This window comes from Leptodactylus fuscus, chromosome 8 (assembly GCF_031893055.1).
Source record: "Leptodactylus fuscus isolate aLepFus1 chromosome 8, aLepFus1.hap2, whole genome shotgun sequence".
Lineage (NCBI taxonomy): Eukaryota > Metazoa > Chordata > Amphibia > Anura > Leptodactylidae > Leptodactylus > Leptodactylus fuscus.
The window spans coordinates 95,616,925-95,627,797 of NC_134272.1; the positions used below are offsets into that span (position 1 = coordinate 95,616,925).

Genomic DNA, 10,873 nt, shown 5'->3' on the forward strand with positions numbered 1-10,873 from the left:
TGCAGGGGGCGATACTTATACTGTATATACCCTGTGTCACTTATATACTATATAAGAGTCTGTGCTGTGTAATCATTATCTGGGGGACACCGAGGATTATCTGACAGGACTGCAGGGGGCGATACTTATACTGTATATACCCTGTGTCACTTATATACTATATAAGAGTTTGTGCTGTGTAATCATTATCTGGGGGACAGCGAGAATTATCTGACAGGACTGCATGGGGCGATACTTATACTGTATATACCCTGTGTCACTTATATACTATATAAGAGTCTGTGCTGTGTAATCATTATCTGGGGGACAGCGAGGATTATCTGACAGGACTGCAGGGGGCGATACTTATACTGTATATACCCTGTGTCACTTATATACTATATAAGAGTCTGTGCTGTGTAATCATTATCTGGGGACAGCGAGGATTATCTGACAGGACTGCAGGGGGCGATACTTATACTGTATATACCCTGTGTCACTTATATACTATATAAGAGTTTGTGCTGTGTAATCATTATCTGGGGGACAGCGAGGATTATCTGACAGGACTGCAGGGGGCGATACTTATACTGTATATACCCTGTGTCACTTATATACTATATAAGAGTCTGTGCTGTGTAATCATTATCTGGAGACACCGAGGATTATCTGACAGGACTGCAGGGGGCGATACTTATACTGTATATACCCTGTGTCACTTATATACTATATAAGAGTCTGTGCTGTGTAATGATTAACTGGGGACAGCGAGGATTATCTGACAGGACTGCAGGAGGCGATACTTATACTGTATATACCCTGTGTCACTTATATACTATATAAGAGTCTGTGCTGTGTAATCATTATCTGGGGGACAGCGAGGATTATCTGACAGGACTGCAGGGGGCGATACTTATACTGTATATACCCTGTGTCACTTATATACTATATAAGAGTCTGTGCTGTGTAATCATTATCTGGGGACAGCGAGGATTATCTGACAGGACTGCAGGGGGGGCAAGACTTTTGGCCAACACTGACTGTATGTATGTATATATATATATATATATATATATATATATATATATATATATAGAGAGAGAGAGAGAGAGAGAGAGAGAGAGAGAGAGAGAGAGAGAGCTTAGATACACAGTATAACACAGGATAGGATTAGATACGCAGCTCAGCAGATCACCGCAGTATTATATGAAGGCCAATGATGAAAGGGTTACTGTGAGTTTCCTGCCCCCCCCCCCCCCCCCCACAATATAACGGTTAACGTTCCCCTGGGGTGCAGAGGGGGCAGATCCCGCTCCCCTTGATCCTGACATGACTTGTGTTTTGCTTCCATCAGTTCTTCAGTGAAGTTTTGATCCTTTGATCCAGTCGTTTCATGTGTCGGCGCGGCCATTACCGTAATCCAAAGGTCGGTAAATCACTCGGGTGCTGAGCGCGGTTTTAGGATGAGTTGGAGTTCCCGGACGGCTTCGGGCTAAACCCACTGATCTCCCGTGTTCTGTCTTTAGTGCGTCAGATTACAAAGTCCCGAACGCGAAAGAGATGAAAACAACTTATTATTCTAAAAACCAAAAATCTAATGATCATCGCAAGGACGAGAAATGAAGAAGTGGAGAGAGTGAGGGGTCACCGGGATCTAATACAGACCCCCAAACATGACCCCACAGGTGTGAGCTCTGATACCCGAGCGCTCTGCCCCATCACACCCAGTAACATCTGCTAAACAACCAACTGATGTGAAGGGGGGCCCAACTGTACCCCAACCAGTCAGACAAAAAAGGACCAGACAATCTGACCTGTTTGACCTTTTTCTGCGGATACATCGCACTTTACGGCAGATTTGCAACGAAGAAGTGAAGTATCCCATCCTCCGCTTCAATGGCAAAATGTATGGGAACCGCTACGGAGGAGTCATCGATGGAGGCAGATGGGACTGAGATTACCCCCAGCACCTTAAGGACCTGTGAATGGTATAGGCACCCAAACACATTCCCTCGGAGGCTTCATACAGGGCGGTATTATATAGGGTAGTAGGAAAAACTCGCCATCTGATAGAACAAGCCTAACGGGAGGTATAGAGGTAGTCAGCACAGGCCGGAGTAGTCAGCGACCGGCAGCTCCAGACAGAAGGACCAAAGGCTTGTTACAAAGTATCTTATGTATCCAATTAATTAGTGTGAAGGGTGGAAACCCCTCCTGCTGCGCCCCTCAATACCTCCGCAATAGAAGAGACTGAAATGACAAGTAATTTACACCCCGAGACTGCGGAGCATCAAGACCAGGAACAGAAGACACCCCAGTGACCGCGGCAGGACTGGAGGCTCAAACACCCCAAATATCCCTCATAATACTGAGGTCTGGCAGAGGATCCTGTCCTGTGTCGCCAGCTCATCATCCTGTACCCCGAGTATCAGCCTGTCATTATCCTGTACCCCGAGTATCAGCCTGTCATTATCCTGTACCCCGAGTGTCAGCCTGTCATTATCCTGTACCCCGAGTGTCAGCCTGTCATTATCCTGTACCCCGAGTGTCAGCCTGTCATTATCCCGTACCCCGAGTATCAGCCTGTCATTATCCCGTACCCCGAGTATCAGCCTGTCATTATCCCGTACCCCGAGTATCAGCCTGTCACTATCCCGTACCCCGAGTATCAGTCTGTCATTATCCTGTACCCCGAGTATCAGCCTGTCACTATCCCGTACCCCGAGTATCAGCCTGTCATTACCCTGTACCCCGAGTATCAGCCTGTCACTATCCCGTACCCCGAGTATCAGTCTGTCATTATCCCGTACCCCGAGTATCAGTCTGTCACTATCCCGTACCCCGAGTATCAGCCTGTCATTATCCTGTACCCCGAGTATCAGCCTGTCATTATCCTGTACCCCGAGTATCAGCCTGTCATTATCCTGTACCCCGAGTATCAGCCTGTCACTATCCCGTACCCCGAGTATCAGCCTGTCACTATCCCGTACCCCGAGTATCAGCCTGTCATTATCCTGTACCCCGAGTATCAGCCTGTCATTATCCTGCACCCCGAGTATCAGCCTGTCATTATCCTGTACCCCAAGTATCAGCCTGTCATTACCCTGTACCCCGAGTATCAGCCTGTCATTACCCTGTACCCCGAGTATCAGCCTGTCATTATCCCGTACCCCGAGTATCAGCCTGTCATTACCCTGTACCCCAAGTATCAGCCTGTCATTATCCTGTACCCCGAGTATCAGCCTGTCATTATCCTGTACCCCGAGTATCAGCCTGTCATTATCCTGTACCCCGAGTATCAGCCTGTCATTATCCTGTACCCCGAGTATCAGCCTGTCATTATCCTGTACCCCGAGTATCAGCCTGTCATTACCCTGTACCCCGAGTATCAGCCTGTCATTACCCTGTACCCCGAGTATCAGCCTGTCATTACCCTGTACCCCGAGTATCAGCCTGTCATTATCCCGTACCCCGAGTATCAGCCTGTCATTACCCTGTACCCCAAGTATCAGCCTGTCATTATCCTGTACCCCGAGTATCAGCCTGTCATTATCCTGTACCCCGAGTATCAGCCTGTCATTATCCTGTACCCCGAGTATCAGCCTGTCATTATCCTGTACCCCGAGTATCAGCCTGTCATTATCCTGTACCCCGAGTATCAGCCTGTCATTACCCTGTACCCCGAGTATCAGCCTGTCATTATCCTGTACCCCGAATATCAGCCTGTCATTATCCTGTACCCCGAGTATCAGCCTGTCATTATCCTGTACCCCGAATATCAGCCTGTCATTACCCTGTACCCCGAGTATCAGCCTGTCATTATCCTGCACCCCGAGTATCAGCCTGTCATTATCCTGTACCCCGAGTATCAGCCTGTCATTATCCTGTACCCCGAGTATCAGCCTGTCATTACCCTGTACCCCGAGTATCAGCCTGTCATTATCCTGCACCCCGAGTATCAGCCTGTCATTACCCTGTACCCCGAGTATCAGCCTGTCATTATCCTGTACCCCGAGTATCAGCCTGTCATTATCCTGTACCCCGAATATCAGCCTGTCATTACCCTGTACCCCGAGTATCAGCCTGTCATTACCCTGTACCCCATGTACTGCTCCCCAGATCCCCACTTTAGATGCCGCACATCTCTGCACCCCTTATGAATCCTGTCCTGATCTCTCTCCGTTTTGCTTTCCCGCCTGCGGTTTCGTTGTCCTGGGATATTTATGATAACAGTCTCTGACTCGGATTCGCCATCGTTAACGGCGTCGTTTGGATTTGCCGTAAATAAAGATCTTTGGTTTCTTTTCCCATTAAGCCTTGATTGGCCGCATCGTCGGGGCTGGAATATTAATGGCCGCCGCTTCCAGATTTGATTAATTCATTTGTAATCGAGAGATCTCGGAGAACTCATCAAACTGATTAAATAAATTAGTTAAGATAATAATCCGCATCGGAGGGTCATTAGCATAAACTAGGATCAGACGCCACATCCATCGTACACTGCGGACATGACACATCACTTCTGACTGTATTAGCGGCTGCGGAGATGTGACCATGTTGTGGGGGCGCTCAGGGGGCGCAGACTGCTCGCTCACACCGGTCACATCCTCCGATTCCCCCGAGCGCAGTCTCATCATCATTAGCCAGCTTCAATCTACTTGTAGCCTGCAGTTATTGTATCACATACTCTAGTCACATCCAGAGCTGCATTCACAATCCTGCTCGCTGCTAACTGGTATTTGCCAGAGCCACGTTAGAGAGCAAGGGCAGTGCGCGGCGCCTCAGAGGAGAATACACGGCCTAGTACCAAATATACATCTCTCACAATGCACGACTGGAGAATAACACGTACTGCAGCTCTGGAGGTGACTGGAGTACAAAGCAGGCTGCAGCTCTTGAGGTGACTGGAGTACAAGGCAGGCTGCAGCTCTGGAGGTGACTAGAGTGCAAGGCAGGCTGCAGCTCTGGAGGTGACTGGAGTACAAGGCAGGCTGCAGCTCTGGAGGTGACTGGAGTACAAGGCAGGCTGCAGCTCTGGAGATGACTGGAGTACAAGGCAGGCTGCAGCTCTGGAGGTGAGTGGAGTACAAGGCAGGCTGCAGCTCTGGAGGTGAGTGGAGTACAAGGCAGACTACAGCTCTGGAGGTGACTGGAGTACAAGGCAGGCTGCAGCTCTGGAGGTGACTGGAGTATAAGGCAGGCTGCAGCTCTGGAGGTGACTGGAGTACAAAGCAGGCTGCAGCTCTTGAGGTGACTGGAGTACAAGGCAGGCTGCAGCTCTGGAGGTGACTGGAGTACAAGGCAGGCTGCAGCTCTGGAGATGACTGGAGTACAAGGCAGGCTGCAGCTCTGGAGGTGACTGGAGTACAAGGCAGGCTGCAGCTCTGGAGGTGACTGGAGTACAAGGCAGGCTGCAGCTCTGGAGGTGACTGGAGTACAAGGCAGGCTGCAGCTCTGGAGGTGACTAGAGTGCAAGGCAGACTGCAGCTCTGGAGGTGACTGGAGTACAAGGCAGGCTGCAGCTCTGGAGGTGACTGGAGTACAAGGCAGGCTGCAGCTCTGGAGGTGACTGGAGTACAAGGCAGGCTGCAGCTCTGGAGGTGACTGGAGTATAAGACAGGCTGCAGCTCTGGAGGTGACTGGAGTATAAGGCAGGCTGCAGCTCTGGAGGTGACTGGAGTATAAGACAGGCTGCAGCTCTGGAGGTGACTGGAGTATAAGGAAGGCTGCAGCTCTGGAGGTGACTGGAGTATAAGGCAGACTGCAGCTCTGGAGGTGACTGGAGTATAAGGCAGGCTGCAGCTCTGGAGGTGACTGGAGTATAAGTCAGGCTGCAGCTCTGGAGGTGACTGGAGTATAAGGCAGGCTCTAACACAACATTAATAAAAAGTGATGCAATTTATGGACACCTTTATGTATTACACACATGTAACCGCACACCCGGGTCCGTGGGGGAAGTCATTATACCATAACCCCCATCATCCTCCTTTAGTAGCAGTGTGAATGGTCAGGACTCACCCTGGAAGGTAAGGACGGGGTGCTCCCTCTTTAGGCATTGCTCGTCCATCTCTGTATAATCTGCCTGGACTTGGAGTGCCGTATGGTGAAAGAGGAGAACAAAGACGGTCGGCAGCGACAAGAGGAGCGTCCATAGCCTGGTCATGATGGAGGATCGCAACGCGTCTATCTGCCAAGAGGTGCTCCGGGGCAAAGCCTGCAGAAGAAGAGGAAAACGAGGAGAGAATTAGGAAAAGTAACAATGTAAGACCTCGTTCACATCTGCGCCAAAGACTCCGTCACAGCGCCCGTCTGAAATCGGCAGCGGAAAAAAAGTCCTGAACAGAAGAACAGCTTTATAATTCAGTTATATAACAACGGACACACGACGGACCCCAAAATAGTCGGGGGGCCCATCAGACTCCGCGTGTGAGCGATATTATAGCAGCCGCCTCTCTGTTGTTCCGGTCCACCAATGTAACAGAACAACAAAGATATTCATGGGAACTTAAAGAGTCATATATATATATATCTATAGGAAACAATGTAACAATGAGCAATATATATATATCTATAGGAAACAATGTAACAATGAGCAATATATACGGTATATATAATGTATTGGAGGAGAATAAGTTACCAGAGTATGGCAGGCTGATATAACAATGTAACACACGCACTGTATACTGTATACACCTCGATCCTCGGCCTCCGGCTGTATTCACATTCATCAGCTGGGACAGGTGGCCGAAACATTCACATCCAGAGCTCAGACCTATCATTGTGGTCAGGACACGGAATCCAGCGGAGGAGAGGGAGGGGGAGGGGAAGGCGACGCCACCAAAAATAAAGCACAAAGCTCGAAAATAGAAAATATCCTAAATATAACGAAGTAAACAGAAAATCCACAAAATCTAGAATTGAGCGGAGGCCGCAGGGTCACTGTCCCTGCACGACACCCACATATCATATAGCAAGTCATGACTACGGGGCCCAGAGGCCGCAGGGGCCAATCATACCGCATGGATACAAAGTCCTTACCTGCAGCGTTACATTATTATGGTGTCCGTGGCCCTGGGTGCAGGACGATCTGCCGCCGAGCTCAGGGCCCACCTAATACATGAGACTGAGAGAGGCCCCAGGGAGGTGGATCCTGTGCACTAGATAAGGGGCCCCTAGATAGGACCGGGCCCCCAGACCAAAGGACAAGGGTCACAATCTTCTGCTAGGACTGAACCTTACAGCACAAGTCATGTCTCTACAGAAGCCGAAATGTCACTGAGATGGGGGAACCGATCTGCAGCCCCCCCCCCCCCCCCCCCCCCGGGCCCCGAAAACATCACCAACAAGGAAAATGTCATGGAGTGTCATCTTATGTCAGCTGTATGTATTGTCCTTCACCATCAGTCACCAGGAAAGCGGGTATAGGAGTATCACTCAGCTTTCCCAGACCCCTGAAAGACAAATCATGGCATAAAGTACCTGGGAGAGCTGGGTGAGACCCCTGTGGGAGCTGCTAGGTCATCACCCAACCTTCCAGGACTCCTGCAGGATTTAGGGGTTAATTCTTATTACGCGGCGACGCTTTATACGGATTTTGGACTCTTCAGCGATTCTGAAGCCGGGAGAGAATTTCAGGAAAGGAAAGAAATTGCTTCCACCGGGCTCTTTATTTACCAGTCTAAATCCAATATCGCCGGCGGCTCCTCGCCGCGCCCCGGCCCCCGCCAGCGCCTCCGCTCCCCAAATCACATCTGTACTTTTAAGACCAATTAATCTGCAGCTGAGCTCCGGGGCTATCGATAAATCCGCCGGCAGCAGAATCCCCGACACGCAGAATAATCCTGCACAGAATATCGATGATCTGCCCCGACCGCTCAGACTGGATGTTATCGTCTACTGACCCCTGGATGGGGCTGAGCCGGCCGCAGACTACTGACCCCTGGATGGGGCCGAGCCGGCCGCAGACTACTGACCCCTGGATGGGGCCGAGCCGGCCGCAGACTACTGGCCAGTCATGGACCTTCCCTCATCAGTAACAAGCATGAAACCTGGAGGGACCGTGCAGGCTCCTCCTCCTTATTGAGGCCCCACCCTCTCAATCTATAGGCAGCGGTTGCCTGACACTGGGGTATATAGGTTTGTAGTTTATAATCATACACAGAACAAATAGAGCTGCAGTGTAAAGCATGGAGGAGAGACACAGGGGCAGACGCTGAGGAGACAAGTGACAGATACAAAACGACCCGAGACTCCAACAGACAATAGAGCTGAGCTGGAGCCACTGGTCATAACTGGGCCTAATGGAGCAGAGCTGCAGTGTAAAGCATGGAGGATGGACAGAGGAGCAACATCAACTATATGCGGCTACTACCTCACGTACACTACATCTCCAACAATGTAACAGAACTCAACGTATCTCAAACAGATACAAAACCAATCGAAAGAGTAACAAGATAGCAACAGAATTGTAACTGCATCTCTGGTGGTGACTAGAGTATAAAACATGAAAAAACATCTGAAGGATGTGACAATTATACAGAATATCCAGCAGTAATGTGGCATTGGGGTGCGCAGGTGACTAAGGCAGGTGCTGGCGCCGCTCGCTCATCCGTGACTTTGACAGCGCGTTCTGGTCGCAGCATCTGCTCCACAGGGGACAATGAATCGTCTCAGGTGCCGCCACGTTTTCCAGATCACAGACCCGGCTCGTAGATCTCCCAGGAGCCGATTGGCGCAGAGAAGCTTTGTTCTGCTGTGTTGCAGAGGACATTTCTCACGTTAATAAGGACGAATTCCCAGCTCAGCATTAGCACAATGTGGAGGAATCCCAGGGGCCCCGAGCAGCCACAATGCAGCAAGACTGGGGGCCACACAACAAGCAGAAAACACTGCCAGCCATAGTCACAGGGCGCCAATACTTATACAAAGGCGTCCTGATCAATTGTATCTTTATTCACTAAAATCTGCTCTAGAAATAAAACAATCAATACAGAAAATAATAACCCATTATAATAGTATAAAACTACAGTACTAAACTGAATCCAGAGCTGCACTCACTATTCTGCTGGTGCAGTCAGTGTGTACATACATTACATTACTTATCCTGTATTATACCCCAGAGCTGCACTCACTATTCTGCTGGTCACTGTGTACATACATTACATTACTTATCCTGTATTATACCCCAGAGCTGCGCTCACTATTCTGCTGGTGCAGTCACTGTGTACATACATTACATTACTTATCCTGTATTATACTCCAGAGCTGCGCTCACTATTCTGCTGGTGCAGTCACTGTGTACATACATTACATTACTTATCCTGTATTATACTCCAGAGCTGCGCTCACTATTCTGCTGGTGCAGTCACTGTGTACATACATTACATTACTTATCCTGTATTATACTCCAGAGCTGCGCTCACTATTCTGCTGGTACAGTCACTGTGTACATACATTACATTACTTATCCTGTATTATACTCCAGAGCTGCACTCACTATTCTGCTGGTGCAGTCACTGTGTACATACATTACATTACTTATCCTGTATTATACTCCAGAGCTGCGCTCACTATTCTGCTGGTGCAGTCACTGTGTACATACATTACATTACTTATCCTGTATTATACTCCAGAGCTGCGCTCACTATTCTGCTGGTGCAGTCACTGTGTACATACATTACATTACTTATCCTGTATTATACTCCAGAGCTGCGCTCACTATTCTGCTGGTACAGTCACTGTGTACATACATTACATTACTTATCCTGTATTATACTCCAGAGCTGCGCTCACTATTCTGCTGGTACAGTCACTGTGTACATACATTACATTACTTATCCTGTATTATACTCCAGAGCTGCGCTCACTATTCTGCTGTACAGTCACTGTGTACATACATTACATTACTTATCCTGTATTATACTCCAGAGCTGCGCTCACTATTCTGCTGGTACAGTCACTGTGTACATACATTACATTACTTATCCTGTATTATACTCCAGAGCTGCGCTCACTATTCTGCTGGTACAGTCACTGTGTACATACATTACATTACTTATCCTGTATTATACTCCAGAGCTGCGCTCACTATTCTGCTGGTGCAGTCACTGTGTACATACATTACATTACTTATCCTGTATTATACTCCAGAGCTGCGCTCACTATTCTGCTGTACAGTCACTGTGTACATACATTACATTACTTATCCTGTATTATACTCCAGAGCTGCGCTCACTATTCTGCTGGTACAGTCACTGTGTATATACATTACATTACTTATCCTGTATTATACTCCAGAGCTGCGCTCACTATTCTGCTGGTACAGTCACTGTGTACATACATTACATTACTTATCCTGTATTATACTCCGGAGCTGCGCTCACTATTCTGCTGGTGCAGTCACTGTGTACATACATTACTTATCCTGTATTATACTCCAGAGCTGCACTCACTATTCTGCTGGTGCAGTCACTGTGTACATACATTACATTACTTCTCCTGTATTATACTCCAGAGCTGCGCTCGCTATTCTGCTGGTACAGTCACTGTGTACATACATTACATTACTTATCCTGTATTATACCCCAGAGCTGCGCTCACTATTCTGCTGTACAGTCACTGTGTACATACATTACTTATCCTGTATTATACTCCAGAGCTGCGCTCACTATTCTGCTGGTGCAGTCACTGTGCACATACATTACATTGCTTATCCTGTATTATACTCCAGAGCTGCGCTCACTATTCTGCTGGTGCAGTCACTGTGTACATACATTACATTACTTATCCTGTATTATACTCCAGAGCTGCGCTCACTATTCTGCTGGTGCAGTCACTGTGTACATACATTACATTACTTATCCTGTATTATACTCCAGAGCTGCGCTCACTATTC

General features: G+C 48.5%; 2 protein-coding genes across 2 annotated transcripts in view; one reads left to right on the forward strand and one right to left on the reverse strand.

Moving 5' to 3' along the window:
- Window positions 1-6,195, reverse strand: part of SEMA5B (semaphorin 5B) — a 98,156-nt gene extending 91,961 nt beyond the window's left edge. The window contains exon 1 of the mRNA XM_075285483.1: window positions 5,998-6,195. Within this exon, the coding sequence (XP_075141584.1) occupies window positions 5,998-6,142 (145 nt within the window). The 5' untranslated portion in view covers window positions 6,143-6,195. The remainder of the gene's footprint in view (window positions 1-5,997) is intronic.
- The window catches only part of EAF2 (ELL associated factor 2), a 361,203-nt gene extending 352,358 nt beyond the window's left edge, over window positions 1-8,845 (forward strand). The window contains exon 7 of the transcript XR_012717362.1: window positions 8,836-8,845. The gene's annotated coding sequence lies outside the window, so the exon portion shown is untranslated. The remainder of the gene's footprint in view (window positions 1-8,835) is intronic.
- The last annotated feature ends 2,028 nt before the right edge of the window (window positions 8,846-10,873 follow it).